The sequence below is a fragment of the Melozone crissalis genome, unplaced genomic scaffold, assembly GCF_028551555.1.
Source record: "Melozone crissalis strain CALT ecotype California unplaced genomic scaffold, PUWL_Pcris_2 ptg000009l_1, whole genome shotgun sequence".
NCBI lineage: Eukaryota > Metazoa > Chordata > Aves > Passeriformes > Passerellidae > Melozone > Melozone crissalis.
In genome coordinates this window covers 18,968,120-18,994,712 of record NW_026535787.1, presented here as the reverse complement: position 1 = coordinate 18,994,712, position 26,593 = coordinate 18,968,120, and the positions used below count along the sequence as shown (strand labels likewise).

Sequence of the window (26,593 nt, the reverse complement as noted above, 5' to 3'; positions counted from 1 at the left end):
GCTATGCCTTCTTAATCATGAATCTTCTGTTGCTAGCAAGGGAGCCTGCTGTGAATCATATGTGCAATTAAGGTGACTAAACCTGGAGGAAAATGTGAACTATAAAGTTCTGAAGGAAGAATTAGAGACATAAATTTTGTACTTTTCATTTCTACCTTTTCATCCTTTTCTCATTTTCAGCTTTCAAAGGGTTTTATTTTATCCTCCTTCAATCCCCACTTTTTAAAAATATATATTTTTAATGTCCTCCTCATTTTCTCCTTCTGAGGTTTTTCTCTCAATACCTCCTCTAGATCTCTTGACCTTTTAATTAACATCACTTACGGCAAAAGTAAAGTTTCTTCTGGCTAGCTTATCTTTTAATATTCTGGATTTAAGCAATGAGTCACTATGACATACTAGCCAGGCCTTTTAATCCTTAAGCTCTCAGGAGAAGTCTTTGGGAATTTTTGTGTTAGAATATTAACATAGGGTAAGGTTCTTTCTCTTTCTAAATGTTTACCAGTGGGCTTTAGACTGGTATGAGCACATGAATGCAACACACTGGATATTTCATATTTTACATCAGTCTTATCCATGGGTGCACATTCTGTAAGAGAATGCTCCATGGCAGATACTACTTTATCGTCTGTACTAAAGGGGGGTCTCTCCCTGTGGGGTTGTGGAATGGGGCTTGGTGGGTGGGAAACAAGAAGCTCCAGGATAGCTATTCGGCCTTTGCCTTCTCTGTTTCCCCTTTCCTGTCTGTCTCTCACAGTCTTCCCTTTCTCTTCCCTGGGAGCCAGATGAAAAATTTACTTTTAGCCATTAGGGAATAGGAGGAGTGAAGGAGCACTGTGGGACTTCTGGTGGAAAGTGGTGTACAGGACGTTGCTTTTTCTGGGAAGCTGTCCAGGGACAGGGCAGGCTGTGTAGGGACTTGGGGCACAAAAACTTCCAAGGACTCTGTCTTTTTGCTGATACAGATTGAGATGTTTTTCAAGTTGGCTGCACAAGCTTCTCCCGCATTATATTTTGTAGTTAGGTGTAATTGTTCTTTTTTTGGTAATGATCCTTTTTCAGTCACTAGAGGATAGCGGTGTTGTAGTTTGTTTAACTGTAAGAGCCAACTGTTGATCACAAGTATTTCTTATAGTAACTCAGATATGGTTTATTACAGCAATAATATTTGTCATCCACTTCACATCAGATGTCTTTTATGTGGGATGAAAACTGCTAATATGGGTGAAAGGTCTTCCAACACCAAATACCACACAGAGTGAAGCTCTTTGTCAAGGATATTTCAAACTGTGCCAAACGTCAGCAGGCTACCTGCTGTGGTACCTGGTGCTCTGAGCTTCCCAGAGATGGAAGGAATGCAGATTTATTTTTCCAGTTCTGTTTCCCTTCAGATCTAAACAGTTGTCTCTCATTATTCATAGTGTCAAAGGGTGATTAAATACATGGTGTACTTTGGTAGTTAATGCTCCTTTCCTGTCCCAGGATGGCTGATCTGAAAAAACAGAAGTGAGAATATGTTTTTGACTGTGAATATTTTAGTGCAATGGCTCTTAAGAGTATATTTATATATTTAATTTAGCTGCAGCATTCAAGTAATTAGAGAAATTGAAGTGTTGGGAATGTAAACAACACTAAAGATAGTATAATTTCACACACTCTTAATATAAGTATTTTCAGGTGGTGAGGATATTTAGTGCAGTGATTTTAAGTATGACTCATGAAAAAAAAGAAATTTGCAGCTGGATGTCTTAATATCCAGAGATTTTTGTTTGTTTCAATTTCCATCTCCTGTTCTTACTTGCTTTGGTAGCAAGAGCTGGAATGCTTCAGTGTTTGAGGGAAGACCAGTATTGTCTTTTGTTTTACACTCCTGTTTCAAAGTGATTTGTTTTCAGAGACTGATGGATTGTTCCAGGAATCCATAATTGCATAAAGTGTTTACTTTTGCAAGTAGCAAAGTGAACTGTCTTGCTAGGCAAAACTGCACAAGTGTTGTCTCAGGGGAGTAAACTCTTAAGGTGTGACTCCTGGAACCTTCATGCCTTCAAAACTATTTTTACCAGAAGGAATTTTAGTGTATTTTGTGTTTAGTTGTGATTCTATTCATGTGTATTGTTTTAATGGCCTGCATGTGATAAAATGTAGCAGTAAGTGAAACATAACAGATTTTCAGATTTTCACATTGGTGCTCAGAATTTGGAAGTTTCCACTGCAGCTGTGGTGTAGTAACCTTTTCTCTTTGGACACTTGCCCTCTATGAGCCTCTTCATCTAATTTTAGGAATGCTGTCTTACTTGGCTTTCACTGTTGAAACTGGTTATCTTGGAAGACATCTGTGATTCAATTTCACCACCAGCCCTCTTAACACTGCTCACGTCTCCAGTGTTGGCAAGTACCCTTGTAGGTTCTTGTTGCAGCTATCATTGTAAAGCACAGAACAGGACTCTGCTCCTGACCAAGCCTGGTGCTTCTCTCAGTCTTTGCCTCAAGCAGTGCTGCTCCACCACCTGCCCTTTCTGCTGCCAGACAATGCCAGGCCACCCTCCTGGTGGAGCACTTAGCCACGCTCATGCTACAGGCTGTGATTTGGGCAACTTCAACTCTCTAATCTCAGTTATGGGGATGAAAAAGGATGACTGTCAACAGTAGAGTGCTTCCATTCACCAAGGCATCCAAAATTAATTTATGAGTGATCAGGTATTAGAAGTTCTGTGCAATCAAATTGTATGAGTGAAACGAATGAACTTAAGAGCTTTGGGGGTAACCTATGAACCATGTGCTTTAGTTCTTGAGTACTGTGTCTTGCTTTTAAGACAGAGGCTGATCTAATCATTATAGTTATTCTTGTTTTCAGTGGTGAGCATAAGGAGATACCTAAGGAAGAATAAATGGGGCAAATAAGTATAATTGAGTGTGTTTCCCTAGTACTCTCTCAGCCTTTGGCCGTTTTTAGCCAAGGGATTTCCTGAGCCTGTTGTACATTGTTACTCCAGTAACCTTCAGTGAAGCAGCTCTTCCTGGTGTTTTCCCAGCTTCCCCTCAAACCTATTTAAACTTGCCTCCTCAGTATCCTTAGGCAACAACTTCTGTGCATTAGGGATTTTTTGAGCTTGCTTCCTGTCACCTTCACTAAATGTTCTAGTTACTGTCAGTCCTCATCCATCTTCCTTATGTCATTTGCAATTTGTAGATCTCTTATCTGAGTTCCTCTGTGGTTACTCATCCAGTGTGAAGAGTCCCACCACACTTCATTCCTCCTCAGTTTGTATCCATTTCTTACCTTTGCTAACCTCACTTGGCTTTCAGTGTATCTCTTTTATCTCTGTTTCTTATATGTCTGATTTGATAGCAGGCGACTGTGTTTCTACATGGTGGCATAATTATGTTTTCTGGGTTTTTTCCTCTCTTATTTTGCTAATAATTCATTATATTTGATGTGGGTTTTTATTGCTGATGAACACTGAGCAGATATTTTTATGGAATTACCTATCATAATGGAGAATTTTGCTTCTGATTGACAATGGACGGATCAGAGCCTGCCATTTTCTACATCAAGTCAAGATTTTTTGTTCAAATACATTATGCCTTCACATATATTGAAATACATCTGCTGTTTTTGTTGTGCAGTCACTTTGCAGCTATTTGCAGTTATCTGTCAGCCTTATAGCCTTTGGATAGCTTCATGTAAAATAAATAATAAGCAGATCAGGGTATAAATTTCTTCATGGTTATTGTACTTTAGACCAAAAAAAGGAAAGTAATTTTTTGCAAATAGCATCTCAGTCTTTTTCATTCTGTTCTCTTCCTTTGCTTTTCATGGGAGATAAGGAGTGAAGAGGCAAAATGGTTTATTTTGATTTGTATGGACAGCTTCTGTTCGGAGATTTGACATCAGTATGTCCTGAAGGAAAGGATTCTGCCTCTGTTTACTTGAAAAGCACACCTGTCTGTCTAGCTATATCCTTGTGGGTTTTAGGGCCTGCTTTTACTGTCCAAATTACTGATGAAAATATTTCAGCCAGCTTTATTTTTTTTCCAGTTAGTGTGAAATCACACATCTTATAAAATCTGTTAGACTTTGACCAAGGTCTGTGCTGCATTCTGTTGATGCCAGATGATTCCTAACTGTCCTGTTGGGTACACACTGACCTGATCCTCAAGGCCATGAGTGTGTACAGCATCATTTCAAGTGGCATTTTGGAACCAAGGATTTGATAGTTCTCTCTCTGCTATTCTGTTAGGAACAGATAAAGTTCCTAACACAATGTGGCAGCAATGTATCTGGATTTAAATGGTTTAGATGTGCTCCTCATATGCAGGAGGACAGGTGACTGAGTGCCTCAGGGTGTCTGTGAAAGGGAATAGGTTGTTTACTGGTTTGGGTAGTTTTCTTCTCTCAATGCAAGTCACTTTACAGTCTCTCAGTCAGTAAATATTAACCCAGTGGTTATTCTGAGACCCACATACAGTTTCAGTACTTCATATATCTTATTTTGTATATTTTTTTGCCCTATGCATTTGTGCATTGTATTTAGCTATGGGACACAGATTTCTGTTATCTGAATGCTGCAAACTAGCAGCATCTCAGCTCTAAGTAATGTTTAAATTATTTTCAGTGAATGATTTCAGGTGGATTTGATTAGAGTGCATCTAATGGAAATTTTTATTATGTGTTTGATAGAAATTCAATAACTTGAGACATGGTTTGAAGACTGATTATTATATTTTGATGGGTTATGTAGCTTTCACTTGAATTTCCATTTTGAATAAATATCATGTTTTCATGTGGTCTAAAATACTCTTAGAATGCTTTAGTGACAACACTTGGAATGCTGTAATGAGAGTGTCTGCCTACGTGGAATCTGATTTCAGGGCTTAGGGTCAAAATTCCTATATATTTAAAGGTCTGTAAAAAATATATTTGTTAAAGTGTAGAGTTTCTCTACTCATTTAATGATGACACTTTTGACACGAAGCCACATGGAATGAAGAGGGTTAGTTTTTGTAAAACAATTCTGCTTTTGATGAGAGGCTTCTATCACTGTCACAGAGCAAATAAATAGAAGTGATGATGCACAAGAGGCTCAAAAAGTAAAATCCAAGGACTTTTTCTGAAGTTGAATTCTAGGGCAAAATGTGCAGCTCAGTATTTTCTCTTGATCAAGTCTCAGAAGCAGCTCAGCCAGGAAAATTCCTTTTTGGCCAGGCTCTTAGGAGTGCTGGGACAGCTTGTGGTCTTGCACTCAGTGGAAACCATGTGTGACACAGCAGGTACTACTCTGCAGGTTGCAGCACTTTTAAAAATACAGCAGTTTTGATACTTCTGTACACTCCTAATGCAAGATAGTGGATGTTATTTGAAAACTTCTCTTTAGATCCCTTATCTGCATTAGAAGATCTGATCAGTAAAAATACGGCTGTACTTCTTACCCCACATACAAACAAAAACAAAATCATAACTGAAAAGGTAAGGTCTCAAAAGAATTGCCAGGAATGATTCTGTGTGTGGCCATGCTTGATCCCCTTTGGATTTGTACATTTTGACTGTCTCTAAATCAGTGTGAGATTTTTTTATTCCATGGCTCTGTTGCCTAGCTAGGCCTGAATGCAGAGAGGAGATGTTCACTTAGATAGCAACTGCACAATTATTTGTATAAGGAGATTTATTAAACACCAGGTGCATTTGTTCCTGGTGTTTAATACATCTCCTTACATTAAAAATTAAAGTTTAATTTTTTCATGATGTTCAAACTTTTCTGTAGAAGTGTTGGCTTTTTCTCGTGGGCTTTCCCATGCTGCTCTGCATTATCATACCTTGTAAATAAATCTCTCTGAGTACAATGTTGCCATCTATTTCTTTCCATCTCCTTTCTTTATCGTCTGTGTTTGCTCTTGAATCAAACATCTCATCTATCTTTCGGAGTTCATTGTGGGCTTTGCTAAGAGAAATGGAGAATAATATTTTTATTCTATCTTCTTTTGTGTTAAAAGCCCCCTGTGTAAGAATTAGATCTGTGTCTCACAGCTGCAGGCTAGCTCAAACTTAGGTTTTGTCCTGCAAGTGTTTCATATGTTTAGTCAAGTACCATGAGCTCAGAATTCAGTGCTGAGAATTTTGAATTTTGGGCCCTCTTGGATAAATAAGATTTCCCTCAGTTCCACCATTTAGCCAGACTTGTGTCAGTCTCACCAAGAGTACTGGGAGGCACATAGGATCCAAAGGCCATTTCCTGTTAAATATCAAAAATGGATTTGGGTACTTGAAAATTATATAAGTGAGAAAAAATGCATATAGATATTAGTTTGCCAAAAGTCCTTAAAATCAGAAAGAAGTATTTACCAGTCCTGCTTTGAAATATGGCTAAATTGTGTTGCAGATTTCCACAGTCACTTAGTGTGATGAGCAGTAAGCCTGAAAAATTTTGGATTCACTCTATAACAGTCATAAATATTTGTCTTCTCAAAAAGCTACCCTGTTGCAAAATTCAGTAGGTTTTGAATTTAAAGTACCTTTTGCCTGTTGCTAAGAATGCTCGTGAATCTCTTTTTAGTTTATTTTACTTAGAAAACATCATAACAGCATGTTTTAAGGTGAGATCATAGTCTGAATAAAAAGCCCGGGAAGAAGAAGCCTGATTCCATGTTCTGGACTATTTCTGTGTAGGAAATGAGCACACTGCAGACCAGTAAGTGAAGCATCATCAGTTGTTTGCTGCTCAGATGGGAGGCAGACCTGCACAGGAAGAGGATTGCTCGGGGTGCTGCATGGCACACGTGCTTTGTTGGTATTAGCACCTCAGAACCAAGAACCCACTGAGTTTCCTGAGTTTTTGCATGACAGCAGCCTAGATGAAGCATGACACAGAACTAAACCACTTTCCTTTGCTCATGCTTGATTACTGTCAGGGGGATAAGCATTTAGCACATCAGTACCTCCTTGTGCCAGCCTTTGGCTGCTGTGTTGGCTATGGCAGGATTTGTGCCAAATTCAGCCCCTTCCCCTTCTGGAGTCACTTGGGTTGGTCCATGCAGCAGGGTCCCTTTTTGCACACAGCTGTGCTTGGTCTGGCACAGATGTGCTCTATCCGTGGCACAAATAATCTTCAAACCAAGTGATCCTTACAAGAATTATGAAGAAGATGGTCGGATGGGGAAGTATTAACAGCTTTTGGTAGTATCGGTTCTACTTCCAGTACATGGAATAATAGAAGTGACCTCGCTTTCTCTTGCAATTCAAGGTGCTTACTGGCCTAATTGGGTACCAAAAAATTATACCAACCACACCTCTGTCTTTAAGGCTGCTTATTTTAGCCAAGTGTTGTTTTGAATATCCCTTCCACTTAAAGGTTTTGGAAGATGGTGAAAGGATGCTAATTCAGTCTTCTATGTTTCACATTAATTCATTTGTGTTTTTAACAACTTTCTGTTATTCTGCATTCAGTGAATTAATTCAGCTTTTCAAAGACTTAGTTTACTGTTGTTCCTGGGGAATTCTGTGATAACTTCAGTTTCATTTATACATACAGATATGAGACTTTAGACTTAAGTCGGTGTTCAGTTAAATAATATTGGACCATTATACACAAAGATGTCCATGGGAGGAGGTTGGAGAAAGCAAACAGTACTTGAACAACATGTTGTAACTGAGGAGTGGAGCCATAGTGCAAAAGCAATGGGCTGTTAAAAAGTAGCAAATAAAACTCAACAGCCAGTGTCCAGCTGGGTTTTTAAATCTGTGTACGTGTTCGATTGGGGATGTTAAATCATGTATTTTGTACGGATGATCTAGTAGGTCCATTGAAAGTCTTGGTAGTAAAATCAATAAGTCTGTTAGCTCTTAGTTTATGTTGCTACTTAAAATGTTATAGGATTGACTATCCTTCACAAAGTATTTGTACTTGTAAATATTCAGATCAGTTTTATGCAAGTTGCTTTCAGAGTAGCATTCTCTAGAGGGATTTTTTTTGTAATCTCTATCCTTCTGCATAACTAATTAAAGATAATAATTATGGGCAAAATTATTAAATCTTTAGCTTGTCAACATACCTCTTTATTTTTGATGACTCACAATTTGCTTTATGCAGACTGTGTTTCCTTTGTTACTTCTTATTCCTGCCAGCACTCCTTAGGTTTTCATTTCATGGTTTTATTTGTTACCTCATATACCAGAGGGCTTGTAAGGAAAGAAATTAAAATGGTTTAGGAGTACCTTGAGACATTTATCTGTTGGATAAATGCCCCTTGGACAGAACTGGAAGTAATGAAAATTTCAAAACTTGGACTGTAAAGCCTAAAGCCCAGCTAACAAGAGCTGTTCATGGTTGCTGCTGTATGGAGCATTTGTTTAGCAAAAAGCAAACAAAATCCTTGGATAGAACTTTGCTGAAGAGATGTTGGTGGCACAGTGGCATGCCAGTTCACAAATGAAAGAGCGGTGAGTAGACAGACTCATCAGTTTATGGAGTGTTACAGATTGGCAAAAACCCTGGCCTTCTTCCTTCCTCTGTGTTTATATTCCACTTTCTTTAATAAGCTGCTGTATATTAAGTTAATTCTTGGTTTTTGTATAAATTGAGCAATAAATACCTGCTAAAAAAGCAATGACAGCTGATAAGCAGTTTCACAAGATGAAATGAAATTATGAATTCTTCAAGCATTGCCTTTTTCCATTTTAATATCTTTTTTAAAATATGAGAGCAAAAGGAACCAGGCTGCTGGTGAAAGTTGGTGTATCAATGTAAAATGATTTCTGAGCTAAGGAAAAGATGGAGGAAAATTCAAAGTGACATTGGAATCAGATTTTTGTTTTCCAAATCATCCTTGCCCAATCTTTACCCCAAGTCTGTCATTTCTTCCTTTTGGTATGCATTGTGAATAGCACAGACTTGTACCATATTCCTTGTATCTGTGACAAAGAAGCTGATGAAGAGCCATTCAAGGAAGGATGCTGCTTTCCTACCCATAATAAACCCAGCTCCTCCATGGCTCAAAGAAATGTAGTATTTCCCTCCAGTTAGTTTCTTACAATTTTATACTACCTTTTTGGGGTTCATTTTTGGGGTTTTTTTTTTGCTTAATATATGATAAATTTAGTTCTTGGTTGAATTTTGCCATGTTTAAGGCAGGTTTTTAGGTTTTGTTTGTGGAGCAGCTTACAGATGAGGAATACTACATCACATCAAAGTTTAATTATATTTGTTCCTTCCATGAGTCAGTGGCACAAGTAGGAAATAGAGCTCATGATTATTCTTAGTCCCAGGGACATTTCATCCCAAGAATAGGCTCATATACTTTGGTCCCTGAACAATACCCTGTCCTTATATAGCTTTAAAAAATAATCATTGCACAGAAGCAGAGTTGATCTGATTGCCAAATATGATGGTAGGCATTTTTTATCCCTGCAAGCTTGTTGACAGGAACCTTTGGTTTCCTTTGCTTCCTCTAAAGTGTTAAGGAAGACTCCATTGTTCAGATTATCTGACTGCATTCTGCACCTGTAGATTTCTAAAAAAGAAGTGTTGGTTTTTTTTTTTTGTTTTGTTTTCTTGTGGAAATGTTATTGGTTTTTTTGGGGGGGGGGATTTTTTTGGTTGTGGGGTTGTTTTGTTGTTGTTTTTTTTTTTTTTTTGGTAGGTTGTTTTGCTAAATCTTTTTCCTATGTTTCCTGTCTCTGAGAAGGGAAGTTCTGTAAGAGGAAGGGGGATGAATGAGTCAGGGTTGTACTGGATTATCAAGAGTGAACCATTGTCAGCATGTATAATTTTTAGTCTTTTCCCTATGCCTTCTGGAGATCTTAAAAAATTCACATATTTCTTCAGATTTTTTTCTCTTCTGCATTTTGTCCTGGACTTAGTGCATTCCTATTTGAGTCACTTACCAGTAGCTAATGGCAGAAGTATCATCTGTCAAGGGGTTTTATGACTGTCCTTATAGTGGCAATATAAAAATGGGAAAGAATTAGTAAAGAGCTTTTTTACACAATGGAAATCTGAGTCACAAAACATAAATTCTGAACTCTGTGAGAGTGGAGTAACAGAGCTCAGAACATGGGTCTTCATTTTCCTCTTTTGTACCCGGATCACAAGACTCTATTCTGTTCCTTTGGATCAGTAACATGTATTTTGTAGAATCCTTGTGTTTTTCCACAATCAAGCATATGGATCAGAGATCTGTTTTGAATAGAACTAATTAAGTGAAATGAGCTCTGTACATATGCTTTGGATTTTGAGGCTTTAATATTTGGGGGGGATGGATTTTTAGAAGTCAAAGTAAACAATTCACCTTATGAAATTCATATTTCAAACTTTCTTTCATCTTAGTTCCTATGCAGTTATGATTTGCAGTTTTGCCAGCTAAGAGAGCTGTCTTTGTATGATTATTCTATAAAATGATTATGGAGGAATTATCTGTTATTTAGGAGCAGTTTGGTGAACTTTTGTGAAAGCTCTATCTAGGAAGTATTCTTAGCTGCCAAATAGATTTTATTCTAACTCTACAGACTGATTTTCCTTGCCAGGTATTGAGTTGTATATTATGAGTTGGAGAGTTGGTGTATTGCTTATTACAGCAGGTGATGGTTTAACAAAGTGCATCAATGTGGATGCAAAAAGATGAAACACTTACTAGATGCAATGAAGAAGGAAATCCAGCAATAACCTAATTTTTGGAATGACATAAATAACTGCAGAGATATTCATTCATACTTCTTTTCCAGACTGGAGGATTTTTTTCAGAAATATTTGTAGTTGTAAAATGATTGTTTTTTTTCATGGGCATAGTAATATATGGGCATGAAAGCAGAAATTATATATACATGTGGTATGTAGGTAGAGATAAACATTTTCAAGCTTTTGCAGGAGTAACAACTATTTATTGTTAAAATGACTTTGTCTTGGTTATTGTCTGTGACACCCAATAATTCTGAAGGACCAGGGCACAGACTGATGCTTTGCTTTGTGTATTTATGCACGGGCTGGATCTGCTGTGTGTTTTGTTCAGAGCTCTCCAAGTCTGGAGCTCTCTGAGCATTTTGTTCTGTTCATCCATGTCCTGCAGTAAATGCAGGGCTCAGGTGTTCCTTCCACCTCATAATCAAAACCAGTGGCAGAAAGGACGTGACACTGCCTAATTCCCTGTCCAGTCCTGTTTGCTGGACTATGCTGCCTTCCAGCAATTGAAATGAACTTCATGCAGTGATTACAAAGTTGACACAGCCCAAACCTGTCTATGCTATTGCATGTTGATCATGCTTTACTTCATTTTTCAGTAGATCCAGGAGGGCAGGACTGCTTTCAGATCTCCTACTACTCAGCTGCTGCTGTTCTGGTTTGGCTGGGATGTCGTAGTATCTCCAGTATCAAGCCTTGTTTTCACATTGCATATAATTGACATTTAAATAGTCCTTCAATTTTCAAATCAAATCTTTGCAGTATTCTCTAGCCTGACCTCACTCCTGACAGTTGAAGAGAAAATTGATTCAGAATATAGTAATTTGCTGAGAAGTGAAGAAACCCAAAATTCTTGTCTTCAGGCTTTGATCTCTATTTAGAAATCTTGCTGATGAGGTATAACTTCAAAAGACAGATTCATTTCGAAATTTAAAAAATGCATCTTTCTAATTAACCAAAAGATGCTTACTGATTTAGTACATTTTTACAAACTTATGTGAAATAAAAATTCAGTATTTAATCTTTGTACCTTAGGTGTTCTGGGGTCGATTCAGACCGTGTTGGGTCTTCAGTAAATCTGTCATGGGCAAAGATGGTTGGCAACAAACCATAGACTATGACTGACAAAATGGTACTTCAGAAATCAAGTTCTACAAGGGATTTGACCTGTATGGCATTAGTTTGACTCAGTGAAAGGAAAGTAGCAAAAATCTAAGCTTGAATTATAGGCAAAACATCAGCTAGGAGGTGTTGAGTATGTTGCAAGTAATAAGGATGAGACCTACACTGTGTGTTACATAAAATGCTGTTGATATAATATCATTTAGTGTTAAAATATTGTTATATTTTACCACAGTAGCTATTATATACTGGCAAATTATCATCTTAGTTCACTTTTGTATAAAGCAGTGTTGTTTGATTTTAATTTCAGGAAATTAAGGTTTTTCTCATCAGCATGAAACCCCTTCTCTGCAGAGATAAAACATCTGTGCTCTGTTCCACAGCTGAGGAAAGAAGTTCCACCTCTAACCAACCCCAGGTTGCCAGTGAAAGTATATTATAATTTTAAACCCTCAAAGCTGGCTGCTGAGGCATTAAAACCACTATTTATGTATAATTTGGATAGTGTTATTTTGAGCTGTAGCTACAATGTTGTCCCTTAGGATATTTCTCTTGCTGGAATCCAGTGAGTCAAAGGGTCTCTGGAGCATATCTCTATCTGCTCAGCTCTTCTGCTCCACCAGGCTGCCAGTGCAATTGTCCCCTTGCCCCTGCATCAGTCTTTGCTGTGACCTGGAGAAGAAAACCTTTGTTACTGCAAGAGATGCAGGCTGGATTCTTTATAATCTCATGGTGGCAATGAGACCTAAAATAGGTGCTCAAATTGAATGGCTCTTTCACTTCCATTAGAGTTATCCACTAAATTGCCAAACCTCGATGGTTTTAGTTGTTGTTTTTTCATATGAATACCTTCTTTTAAAGTTATGAATGGAAAGTAAGATGGAAAAACTTATTAATGGAGAGTACAATGGAAAATTTTTGACACTGGTCCATCCTTCATATGGGAGAAGGAAGGGAACCATCCTAAGCTGAGAAATGCAGCTACACACTGCCAGGTCTGAGAAAGTGGAATGTACATGCTTCCTGAGGTGTCCTGGGAACACCCTCCCCAAGGCAGGAAAAGTACATTGCTGAAATGGGTAGATATCTCCAGGCAAATGAAATGCTCAGAGAGGGGGAGTCATTGCCCACCCCAGTGCCATCATCTCTGCACCATAATAGTTGAAAACCCTTTCAGAAGTCAGTGAGCTTTGTATCTTTGCCTCAAGAAGGGACTGAGATCTGGTATCGCATAAGCATATCTGAGCAAAAATGGTGCAATATGTGCTCTGCGGTTTTAAAGAAAAAAATATGTAAGTGAAAAAATGAGGCATGATTTATCATGACTTTTTGATACCAAAGAAGGACTTGAGATAATGATCTCATAGAGTAAGAATCAAAATTAAAGAGAAAAAACCAGATGTCCTGCATATAAATTACCAGGAGTTTGTCATCTCTTGCAGTTTGTACATGCTGTGATATATGTTCAAGACAAGCTTCTAGTTGGTTTCAAGTTTCACCTTTGCCATCAGATAAAAAGAAGCTGTCTCAGATGTTAAAATATTTTTTTTTGTTTATTCAAATGCAAACAAAAATATGGGTTTTTTCCTTTCCTGATGATTTTTTCCTTATGATTACTTTTTTCCTTTCCTTACGATTTTGTATACCGAAACAGAAGTGTCCTGATGCACGTGGTGACTGGTGCTGCTCTAAGAGGGAAGGAAGAGGCTTTGTGATTTAGATGGAGCCATTTGGGAGTGTGTCTCTCCTGTGCATTTGCTGCCATGTCCCAGCAGCTGCTGGCCATGTCCTGGCCATGTCCTGTGCAGCTGTGCCCAGCAGGCAGTGCCTCTGCAGGGACAGACAAGGAGTGCCCCAGATGGCCCCTCTGTGTGGCTTCATCCCTTAACTCGCCACAGGGCTCAAGCCTCAGGGACCCAGCAAGCTCACCAGGTGAATTTGTACCTGAAAAGAGCAGCCCAGCACATTAATGTTGGGACACTGATTGTGCCAGGCAAGGCAGAGCTCTGCTCGAACTCGCACCGAGTCATGTTCCCATCTGTCCCAAGTACAGAAAGCTTCTTGTTTAATCTTGGGTCTAGGGCAGACCGAGGAAGCCACATGAAAAAAGCAAGCAGAGCTGCTTGCTCCTCTGCATCAGGCTTGAGTTCTGAGGAGTAAAATAATAAAGAATACATGGGTGTGATTAAAATACAAAGGAAATAGGAAGAGGGGAATAGCAAGGAACTATTGAGCATCGTAATTATAGACATCTGATTGTGCTGAAGGAATTAGAGGACTCTGAATGACTTACCCCAAAGCCATTCTTAATCTTGAGGGAAGGGAGAGTGTATTCATCAGGGATTGCTTTGTTTGTTTTAAATTACTTATGTTTTCACAACAGCTTTATCATCATTTTCTTGGTAGTAAAACCTATAGAATATCTGCAACACAGCTTCCACAGAAATCTCTATTATAAAGTTCACAAATGTAGTTGAAATAATTACTACCTCAGTGCTAAATTGAGCATTCTTTTAGGAAGACCCCAGGAAATATGTTCAACTAAAATAAATGTCTATCTTAATATTTCCATGTGTCAAGGAAGTTAAGAATAAGTTTGAATTTTTTTAAAAGACTGTCTTTAAACAGACTATAAATTACATGATTGACAAGTATTTTAAGCATGTGTGGTTTTCATGAAATTGATTGAGTAATTTTTAAATAATACCTGAGATGGTTAAAGCTGAACTGGCTTGACATACATAGGGCACTTCTAAAACATTAAAATATTCCAGTAGAATTCACAAGACTACAAATCCTTCATCACAAACTGCTCGGTGTCCTCTATTTTGTATATTAGCTTGGGAAATTGCCTTTTTTTCCTGCAAGGAACATCAAGGAATCTCCAGGCATAAGCTCTCATAAAGTTTCCTTCTTCTTTCTTTTCTCCTCTTCTGACCATTTCCCGCAGATTTTTCTGTGCAAAAGGATTATTTGCATTTAAGGATTTTTTGTTCTTTGCACTATACTAGATGGGATTTCTGTGCCAAAAGTCAAGTAATTTTTGATTAACTGATACAAGCCTGGAAAATGTATGGAAATGAGACAATAGCAAAAAAGTTTGCTTTTTTTTGTTTGTTTGTTTACAACAAGTTAGGTTTTTGTTTATAATATGCCAATGAAAGCAAGTTTTAAGTAGAGAGCATTTGAAAGGAGAACAAGAAGTAGATACACTAAGAGAAAGCTGAAAAAAAATCATAGGAAAAAGGAGTAAATCTAGTTCTATGGCGTGTTTATATTTCTAGAGACCTGGAATGAAGTAGGTTTGTTGTCACATACAAAACTATAATTTTAGATTTTTGAGTGTGGAGTAGGTTTTTGGTTTTCTTGGTTGGTTGGGGCTCTTTTAAAATGTATAAGCTGTCTAATTAGTATAAATTCTTGCTTCTTCAATGGGTTAATGAAATAGAAACACACAAACATAATGCACAAGAAGTGTATCTGAATATGCAGTTGAGAACTCAAATGTGTTCTGTTTGCAAAAAGTAGTTTATATTTATGGAGACTTATGAAAAATATGTCCTCAGAATTCCATGGAAACACAAACCACTGATTTGTATTTCTTTGTGTTTTCAATTGAAAGCTCAGTGTTTTTCTTGTGTCACACAGTGATTGTTATAAAAGTACATGGGATATGTGAAATACTGAAAGATTGATTAAATTTATTAAATTCAAAGGATTTGATGTGATTTTTATCCCTATTATATCTGCAGGAGAAACCTTACAAAGCTGTCTCTCATCTTCAGCCACATGTTAGCAGAAATCAAGGCTATTTTTCCAAATGGACAATTCCAGGGTGATAATTTCCGCATCACCAAAGCCGACGCTGCAGATTTCTGGAGGAAATTCTTTGGAGATAAGTAAGTGACTTTTGTGAACTCCTCAATTCTTTCTAAACATAAGCATTAAATGAATGAACTTTTCAGAAATCCAAATAAGGATTGGTGGGTGTTTTGAAGATAATTTCTCATCTAGGTCTTTAAATTGGCTGAAATTGCTGAGTTCATTGTTAGTGGGGTTTTTTTTCAATGCTGTAATTTGTGCAAAGGTAGTTTTGTCAAGGGTGCTTAAGTTCAGTCTTACTGCAAGAAGTTTATTTGTTCCATTAGAGGGTGAAGATAGTATATTGCCTTCATGAAGTATATGGCAAATAACATCGTTTCATATTAAATATATATATTTATATATTCTACAAATGAAAACTCTAAATCTGAATTAGGAACTCGATCTTAGTATCATGGACATTATGTTTCTTTACCTTTGTAACTACGACAGTATGTGGTGGAATGAAGTGTGTGAAATGTAGATAAGTGATTTCATCCATACAGGAAATGCAGTAGTGAAAATGTACAAGTAGACATATGTGGGATTTTTGGTTTGTTTCTGGGGAAAAAAAAATCATTTAGAATACACATATAAGCTAGTAGAAGATGTGCAGCTTGTTCACTTTCTCATGTGTAATGTTTGTAAGTGTAACAGTGACATAAGAGGCATGCCAGAGGCAATAGGTTGGTGCATTTTTCATTATAACAGAGCACTCATTATGGTATCAGCTCTGGTATCTTGCACAATGTAGGCAGAATAATTTCTGCAACAATCTGTTGCATCTTCTGAGCATAAACAGCTCTTTAAAGTAAGTAATTTTTTATTTAGAATACCAGCGTAGTTGGTTGGCACTTTTGCAAATCAATTCTGTTCAGTGTGAATTTGCAAGTTTCACTTCCATGGTTTTTTTTGTTAGTCTAAACACACTCACTGTCAGCTTTCCTCTTTCTTGGTTCATGGTGATGTTTTCTGGTGATTTCTTTCCCATGTAAGTAATGTCAGAGTGTGATGAAGTTGCTGTATCAGTCCTCTGTTTTGTTAGAGAAAAGGAATTTAACCATGTTCCATGTTCCCCATTTTAATGTGAATATAATTTTCAAAATAACTTCTAAAGTTCAGCTAAAGTTTTCTGAAGGATTAACTTAAGTGACATGAAGGGCTCTCTATCAGACAAGGCTTTTCAAAAACGTGTCAGTCAAGAAAAGAAAAACAGGATCTCTGATAAAATGACTAATGATCATGTTTGTTCAGTACTGCTATTTTTTTCTTCCTCTTTTTCCCCCCTTTGCTTAGGAACTCTCAGAATTTAAATTTCCTTGTGGTACTTCTCTTTTCCTGTTGGGCTCTGTCCTTGAATGACTTTTAGCAGATGTCTTGATTGCAAATTGCATTTCTGTCATTGGGATTTACTCTGCAAGCTGCTGTTTCTTTCTATCATTTCATCTGAGCCAGTTTCCTTAGCTCCCCATTCTCTTTGGGATTTCCCACTGACTTCTGCTGTCTGTGGGAGTTTCAAGAGATTTCCTTCAAGTTTCCTTCCAATGGTCCAGTCCTGCCAATTTCCATTGGGAGATGACACAACAGGTAGATGTTTGAGGTGTCAGACAGTGGGATACTGGGACATATTAGTAAGTTTTTATCAGAACAAGGCTGGTAAGGAGAATCTTTCAACTGCATGGCTTCATCTGAGCAACTCAGCTCTGCCCTTGTCTTTTTCTTGCACATACTTAATCTCTTCTCACTCATCTCCTGGACCTCTTATTTCTAAAACCTTTCATGGCCCCACAGCTCTTGCCATGCCTTTTCTAGGTTTTGGGGTTTTTTTTCTGCTTATTTAAATTTCTGTATAGAATGCAACTTTAAATATGAACCTTCAGTACAAACCCGCTGACAATCTCTGCTCTCCCTGTGTACTTTGATAGGGTTTTTTTTATTTTGGGGTTTTTTTGTTTGGTTTTTTTTTTAGGCAGAGTGACTGAATGTATGGGTTTTGTTGGCTTTTTACCTAAAACATCAATTAATCCAAAATTTCTAAGAATCAGGACAGTTTGGTGACATGCAGATGAACATATGTATCTTTGGTTTTGTATAGCCTGAAGGTTTTTTTGAGTTATTTCTGGTCAGATGCTTTATTTTCAGACCAAGTAAATAAGCACACTTACTGGTGTTCCCAGCTCCTCTCCAATAAAGTGAAGCTGGTTTTGATGCTTGTCTTCTAAGCAAGGAGCAGTAGATCTGTGCTTGGCAGCCTTGCCATTGCTCAGGTTTAATTAACTGGGCTTAAGTAACTATAAAACGTGTAACAGCATATATGTCAAACAGACAGATGAGAAAAAAGTTTATTTGGCATTATGCTTAATCTCTGTTAAACAGAATGCCTGAAGCTTTTAAAACATTAATTATTTTCTAATCCTTTTAGAAATACATGCCAGATATATCTGCAAGCCACATCCTTTACAATGGACCTGTTGTGACACTTTAGTTTGCAAATATGCTAGTATCACTTCCCTAAAAGCAAAGCCTGCATAAAGGTTTTGCAAATGACTCAGAATACCTTTCTCTAACCTAAAGGTATGTCCCTGGGATATTCTGACCCCCAAGTCTACTTAGGCAGTGCAGGGAGGAACTTGATTGTGTGTTCCCTGGCCATAGCTCTGTTTACAGGGCAAGCCTGGACCCCTCACCTGTTTCTGAAACCTTATTTTGGGTTCTGAACCCTTACTGACTAACGCTGCTCAAGATTAGAGCACAAATAAAAAGTTGTGCTGGATCTTGGCTTCTGATGGTAAACTGAAGTGCAAAAAAATATTTCTGTTGCACTTTGATCTGATTGGAAGGAGGGAATTTGAAGTATTAGATTAATTAATTATTTTTTCAACATAGTATTATCATAAAAACCTTCCTGTTTCTAAACATAATTAATTGAATGCTTTTTTTTATCAAATCAGCTTTTTGCACTCATTTCTTTCTGAATTTTTTTTAATTTTTAATTTTAATATTTTAAATAGCAAGAAGGTCACCAATAGTAATTTATATTTTTAAGCTGACTGTTTGACTTTCAGTTTTTGTAAATGTGACCTACACTTCTGTAAAAATACAGAAAGGAACATGTTGCAGTTTGCTGAAGACTGAAATACAATATGTACAGTTTTCGTGAGTCCAGTTTGTACTTTACTTAAAAAAAAAAAAGAAAAAAAAAGGACGATTTTTTTTTTTTACTGCTCTTTTCCAATGAATAGGGAACTTTTAATTTGGTTGGTTACATTTGTCTGTCTGAGCTCTTGCTGCAAAATTGTGCAGCTGCAGCTAAGCTTATTTATCCTGTTACTACTGAGTGTCATAGTCTGCTGTCTTTCTTTTTGTGTTTAGAGCTAGTCAAGTGTAAATTTGTGTGGCTTCAGACTCATGAGCAAAATAAGTGGCTGGGCTCTTTGGATCATACACCTAGCTGCTCTTTGGATTTCTGTAGAAAGCACAGTGTGTAGAACTGAGTGTACACTGTGCGTACACTGAGTGTAGAACTCAGCAAAAATTTTGAATGGCTCCCTCAGAGCAAAGGGCTGAGGTAGCCACATATTCTTGGCCTTTGAGTACCTTCTCAGCTTTCACTTTTATGATAGAACTCTAAAAAACTTCTAGACAATGCCAGCAGTTGGAGAAGCTCATCTGGGAGAGAATGCTTTGTGAGAGCAGCAGATATATCAATAATGGAAATCATCAGCCCTCACACAGGCAGAAAGTGTAAAAGGAGCACACAGTCAGAACCTTTACAATTGTGAGGTTTTTCCACTATTGCACATTTCAGAGAAAACCAGGAGACCTTGGAAGTTTTAGGATGTTGGGAAGGGATCTGGAGACAATGTGGGGTTTAGGAGTGTATATGGAGGATTGATAAATCAAGGTGGGAGATAATGAGATTTTGATTGTCTGGGTGGAAGGAGAAGCTAATGAAGAAGGAAAAAGTGGAGGTATTGATTTCTCTGCAAGGATGAAGTAAAACATGTATCCAAACTAGGGGGTAGGTGAAGGGGTCAGCAGTATTCAATAGAAGGCCCAGAATAATTTTGGTGCTTGGATTCTGTCAAGGAAGCTGACAGAGAAAACATATCAGGGAGATGGGGAGTAGACTGTTCGGATTTGCTTTCTGAAAACAAAAATCAGGAATGAGAGAGAACATTCCAAAGGCTGAATACCTGGAATAGATAGTCTCTGACATTTTCACAGGCTGTGTGGAAAAAGAGAGCCTCTTAAAAAATAAGAAGGAGCTGACTGAAAGAGAACTAAGAAATAAATTGGCACAAGCTTTATCTATAGCAGCAAGAACTTGATAATGTCAAAAGCAGGAAAGTGGTGAAGTTGAGATGATGTGATTTTTTTGAATTTGTAGTGATTGCTGGAGTACAATGATTGGAGCAAGTGGTTTCAGTGGAATGAATCTTCACCCCTGGTTCACCATTATAGTTGTGCTGAAGCAAGTGCTAGTTACATGTATGGCTAAGCAGTAATGTTCAGTGCAACTGTGAAATTGTAAGGCATGTAATCAGCAGTTATATTTGTTTACAGATACTTCAGTAACCCCCCCCAGTGGGTTGTAAGTATGCATATAAAACACAATCTGATAGCATCTTCATTACCAACATTTTATTACTACATAATGCTTGATGAGAATTTCTCTTGATTTCTCACTCATTTTAATAGTTGTTTGTTGGTTTTTTTCTGAGTAGAAATGCGCAGAATGCCACAGGGAGCAAGCCTGAGCTGAGGAGAGTAGGCAAGATGACCTAACAGATCTTTCGGCTTCTGAATTTGACCACTACAGAAGTCATGCAGGGCTTGGTAGCTATTAAAATTTGTGATTTGTGGCTGTTTTCATGCTGCAGAATGAATCAGCAGCAAAATGTCAATACTCTTAGATTTTAATTTTTTCCATAGTTCTGCCATTTATTTAACTTTTAAGCTTTTTATTCTTTATTGTGGAACTTTTAAGATGTTAAAGCATTTTTGGTATTGTTTTCAGGTAAATTGATTTCCCTGCTGAGGAAACAGAAATTCTTTCACTGTTGGAATCAAAGACATAACTATTTTAATGTCCCTGTACTTTTTTCCAGATGAGGCCTGACATGTTTTGCATTTTTTTTTTTGGAATTTATGAAAAAATGTGGCTATTGATTTCTCTGTAGCAGTTAAATAGTGCATTTCAAATTGATATTCTAAACTTTGAGTAGCTGTGGTTCTGCTGTGGTCAGTGCTTTTTGGCTCAGGATCGAGCAGACACAGCCTCAGTGGTTTGGGTTCACAGAAGAAGCAGTAAAACAGGCAGACCACAATGCACAACTTATCTGACAGTTAAATGTTTTCAAGATCAAGAGACCTCAGATAAGCTAAGTTTTCACACCTTGTTAACCCCCTTAATTTATTACTTGATTTTCTGTTCTTGCTGCTGATAGTGCCCAAGAGCCCCATTACTGCCTAAACAGTGTAAAAATACAGACTGAAGAGCTGGTCCTGGCCCAAAGAGCTTCAAATCTGAGTATGAACTGAAATGTAAAGGGAAGCCAAAGACAGAGATGAAAGCAGAAGAGGCAGTGATACAAATGCCATCACCTTCATCACTGTCAAGATAGGTGTTCTAGCAACAGGAACTTTAAAGAGGAGGAGAGGAACAGAAACGGAGCTTTTGGAGTGTCCTTCCTTCCACGGCTGAGCAGTATTGATAAACTTGTTTAAACTTCAGCTAGAAACAAAAGGCACTCTTCTCTGGGTGCTCTGAAGACAGGAATCTTTCTAGACTTCTTTCTTACAAACGCAAGATGAAAAAGTTTGAATAAGACAACAGGTAATATTATAAAGAAGAGCAAGTCAGTAGAAAGTTGCAAGACAGGATTAGAAAATGGAAAAGAGCAGTCTTCACAGCTTTCCTGGGTAACTGAGAATAAGGTAAAATGTAATGTCTAAAAGATAAAAGAAAGTTCTGATCCTTGGCACATGAGATTGTGAGACAGAACATATTCTCCATGGATAGGCAGAAGAGGCAACATTTTTATTATAAAAGGACGTGCAAAAGCATGAAAGTGCTTTGGGTTTGTGGTTAGAAATCAGAATTGAAAATACAGAGAAGTGTATCCCTTTGGGGACATTTGGGGAATACAGAGTTCCTGTATGTCTTAAGGAGCTTGCTGTCTCTCTAGCAATGTCCAGTTGCACAGCTTTGGAAGTGGCTATTTTTGGGTGGTATATTTTCTCCATTTCGTAAGGCTGATTTTCTCTCTTTTACCTTCTCTGTTCTTATTAGATTAATCTGTATGTGTTGGGAATGATGTCACTATTTAGCAATTGTACTGGCATGATATGGCAGAATTCCTTTTCACCCTTAGGACTCAACTTCTCAAGCCTTCTCTGTGTCAATTATTTGCTTTGCAGTTCAGAAGCAGTGGCCTCTCACTTAAAACTGAAGCAGCAGTCTTAAGAAAATGCTCTTTTCAGAGGTGATAAGTCAAAATCCGCATTGCCCACTGCAGACTTACAAAGAATGTTGTTTCTATCTGGGTCAGTATTTGCCTGAATATTTTTGAGATTGCTCTGGAAACAGTAATGGCCTTTTCATGGTGCATTTTTTGGCAACATTTGAGAGAGTTGCTTGCAGACAAAAATGTTCACTGTAAGTGTAAGTTATACAGGTACGTGTTTACCTCCCTAGACATTCTTGTGGTCTGCTCTGGTTCAAATGAAAGCAGTGTCACTTGACATTCCAGAGTAGCTGTATCTCTGCAGTTTTACACAAGTGCTGTACTCTTCATGCTTGGGAAATATATGCTTCATCTCCAGGTTTATTTTAATGTCTTTTCTTTTGAAAAATGTTGTTAACATTTGGGGAGTTTAAGAAAATCCCATGTACACATGATCAGGGCAGGAGTGAAGAGAGGACCTAAATTCCTCTGCTAAATTGCTTGAAAATCACATGCTAGACACTAATCCCTTTCCTTTAAGCATATGGAAGTTATGTGGGTGGTGTTTAAAACACTGTATTTGAGATTATAGAGTCATACTTTGCTTTGATGTGTGCCAACAATGGTAAATAGATACCATCCTATATAACAGGGTTTTTAAATCTTATGTTTCAATTAGAACACTTTAGGATTCATTGTTTTTTCAAATATATTTGCTAGATGTACTATTGCAGAAGAAAGAGAGAGAAATAGTGTCATTTAGAGAAGCATGTGGAGAAATTGCTTTTTTTAGTGTTTTTGAAAGGAGAAATGGCTTATTTTATGGTTTTTGACAGGACTCTTTAAGAAAACAATCCCAGGGTAAATACCAAGATCCAGATAGTTTAGTTGGTTTAAGAGATGCACAGAAAGCCTCCTAAGGAAATATTTTTCAGGATCATTTGTTATATTTTCTTTTCTTTCCTTGAATTGGCATGGGCTTACTTCTACTCCAATGATGAGGAAAGGTAGTACAAGGACACGTTGTGTATAAATCGTTTCCTAAAAGATTGGCAGGTAGAGATTTGGATTTTCTTGGAAAAGGTCCTTCTATGTTCTTTTACTGCTCTACATCATGTACACTGTGGCTTTCTTCATATTTTTGTTTCCTTCTAAAGGTATCTCTCTGAAGATTTTTGAACTGATAAGAGGGTTGCAATAAATTAACATGGAGCACAGTAACACTATATACGTGTAATTTAGTCTGATTTTTCTTTTCCTCAAATTGTATTATAAAAAGAGAAATGGTTACCAAAGCTCTGGCTATATCTGTTTGTAATGTGTGCATATGCAGTAGTGCTGTAAAATTTGGGCATCAAACCTTTGAGGGAAGTACAGTCACTGTTTAGTACCATCCTCTCCTGTGAGAGACTCCCCAGAACATTGTCTCAGCTGGAGTCAGTCCTGGGCATTTCTTCTACAAGGGACAGCTTATGTAACTACAATTAAATACCTGAAATATTGAGACCTGCACTTCCTCAGCCTAATTCTGTACACAACTAATGTTACCAGGATGTCAAATCACATCTTTCTGATGGGCTGAGGCAGAGCTGATTGATTCATCTCCTAGACAAGTGTCCACAGGTTCAGCCTAATAGCATAAGGCATGTGGAGAATATCTGCCAGCCCCAAGCACAAGGTATCATTAGGACATGATGCAACAAATATTACAAAGATCCCTGAAAATATTTATAGGAGATTCCTTCTGTGGTTCAGGAGCTGAATGTGGCAGGCAGTGGTTTTCATTGCAAACAGGATTTTATTTTTTTCTTTCTATGAGGACAGATATTTTATACATGTAAACATGTGTATATATTTAAATAACAATCTAAACATGCTATTAACTAGGACAGTCCCAATCTCAACCTTGATCCTGTTCTCTTTCCCCTTCCACTGCCTCTGCCACCAACCAAAAAAACCCCAAATTAAAATAACTCTTTATACTCAGTCATGAACAGGTGCCTTCAAAGGCTGTATATACCCTAAAACACAAGAAAGCAAGAGCAGTGAAATGTTAATTCAGACAGAAACTCAACTGGCCAGCCATCTCTGAAAGCTCCTTTCATGCTTGTGACCCCTCCCAGATCTGTGCCAGAGGATGTGTTTCAGGGTGCCTGAAAGGTCACCGGGTTTCAGTGATGTAGGAGCAGGAGGGGAGGGCAGGAACACCTGCATTTCGTGGGTGTGTGCTGTCTGCAAGGTCTCAAAGAGCTCAGCATGTGTGTGGGTGAACTGGAGAGAGACACTGGGGGAGAAATAATCCCTGGTGCTGTTTCAAAGTATTTAGGAATGATAACTCTATAAAATAGCTGCTGAGAAAAAGGAGTTAACAGGTTTCAACAACCAATTCACACCTTTATTTAAAGAAAGAAGAAGATAAAAAACTGCACAAAAGATAAAAAACTCCCACAAAACTGCAGAGAAAAAAGACTTGCTGAATTTAGTGTATTTTAAATTTGGGCCACCACTATTCCAAGCACTTGTTCTTGGAGAAATCCCAAAAAATAACTTTAGATGTTATTTCATTAGCTAATCACACATTTTCCAGCATCTGGTTTCTGTCTTAGCAAAAGTACTAGCCAACAGAGCCCTAGAAAGATACTCTCCTGAAGCCTCTTGTTTTCTGTGTTGCTGGTGGAGTTTTGGGGGTGCAAGGTGTTGGTGAATAGATAGCCCAAGATCCTACTTATTAATTGCATCTAGGAAACTGTCTTGTGCAAGGCATGAAAAACCAGTTGTTAAGGTGTAGTATGGCTGTGATCATATCTGATAAATGCTCTATTGTTTTTTTGTTTTAGGGTTATTGTCTTAACCTTTAAAAAAACTCAAAGCAATAAAATTAATACCTCCCTGCGAAAAAACCCCTTACAAATTACAATCAAACAAAAAGCTCACAAAACCCACAGCCAACCCTGAAACTTTTCTAACCCCATTTCAGCGTGATCCCAGTGCTGTAACCATATAAAGAGAATCAGAAAACATTTTGGAGCCATGGTTACAGGAGCTAAATAAGCAGTAGGTGCTTGATCTAAGACAACTTTAACACCACAAAAGCACTGACTTTTCTATTTTTTTGGTCTGAATTTAATGCAGTGTTTTATTCTCCCTTTACCCTAATGAAAATTTGATCAGCATTCTTTCATAAATGGCATCTGATGTGGTATCTCTCTTCAGCTCTTTGTGGTTTCCTGTTTTTCATATACAGATGAAAGTATCTGCTGAGATCTATTAAACTTCTCATTTTGTCATTTATGACTTTCTCAATACAAGCCTGCATGTAACAAATGGATTGCTTTGCACTTAGAAATGCAGTGAATATCTTATGCAATAGAAATACAGGACTGTATCTTTAGTTATACTTAAAATTACTGCTTGTTTTAATTTAGGATAACTGCGTAGTATTTGTTACACAGGACAAACGTAATGCAGTTGGTTTCCCCCCATCATACTAAATAATTTCTATTTCTGCATGAGAAAATACTTAGAAAAACTAAGGCAGTTTGAACTAATAAAATTTACAGGAAATATTACTGAGTTTGTGAGGCCTGTGTCTTTTGTTGATTTAGCAGTTATTAACAAAATATTACTGTGAATGTGTGAGATCTTGCCCTGAATAATTATGCATTGATTATATTTTGGTTAATGAAAATGTTTTTAAAATATCATATAATCTGATCTCAATGTGTGGCAGAACATTTTTAAGAGTTGTTAAGGCTTGGCAAAATTTTGATTTGACCCTAATGACACAAGAAGAATTGCTGTTATTGAGAGTGATAAGATAGAGCACATTAAAGTGATCAACCTCATGCCAGTTTCCAAATACACATACTTGGCTGGCAAAATAACTAACCTGCATTATCTTCAACTGTGCAAATAGAAACTGAATCTGACAGAACATGGCTTTCTGTGTTAGGAAGGATAATTCTAATTTCCTGTCTATTAAAGTTAATGTAACTGTCATGGTTTATGACAGGGCTTGGACCACTCTTAGTGGTATCTGGTTGATTGCTGTCATGTTACTTGACCACTGTTCAAGAGCTTTAGCTATAGCAAAAATCACATAATTGTAGATATTGAATTGATGCTCATCATTCTGGTAAGGGAGGCTGTGAAGAAAGGATTTCTTTTACAAGCATAGATTAGGTCCTTTACATTATCTCTGAAAGGATGTGAGATTGTTTGCAACACCTGCTTGGTAGGGTATTTTGGTTTCTGCGCCGTTCTTTTTGTGGTACTCCTAAAGAAGCTTGAATATTTATCATTTGAAATAAATGACATTCAGCTGTGTTTAAAGGAAGATAAGCCATTCTTGTATTTGCTTAGGCTGCTTTCAGAAAACTTAATTTGTAGGGGTTTTTTTCTTCCGTAGAGAAACCAAATTAATGTTACAGTTCGCTCCTTTAAAAAAAAAGTTCAGTTTTAATGACTAAATGAGCTATCAAGTCTTAAATATGT

At 37.4% G+C, this 26,593-nt stretch overlaps 1 protein-coding gene across 2 annotated transcripts in view; it reads left to right on the top strand.

Moving 5' to 3' along the window:
• Positions 1-26,593, top strand: part of CBLB (Cbl proto-oncogene B) — a 128,583-nt gene that overhangs the window by 52,617 nt on the left and 49,373 nt on the right. For both annotated transcript variants that reach the window (XM_054270435.1, XM_054270436.1), the window contains exon 4: positions 15,542-15,688. In XM_054270435.1, the coding sequence (XP_054126410.1) occupies positions 15,542-15,688 (147 nt within the window). The remainder of the gene's footprint in view (positions 1-15,541; positions 15,689-26,593) is intronic.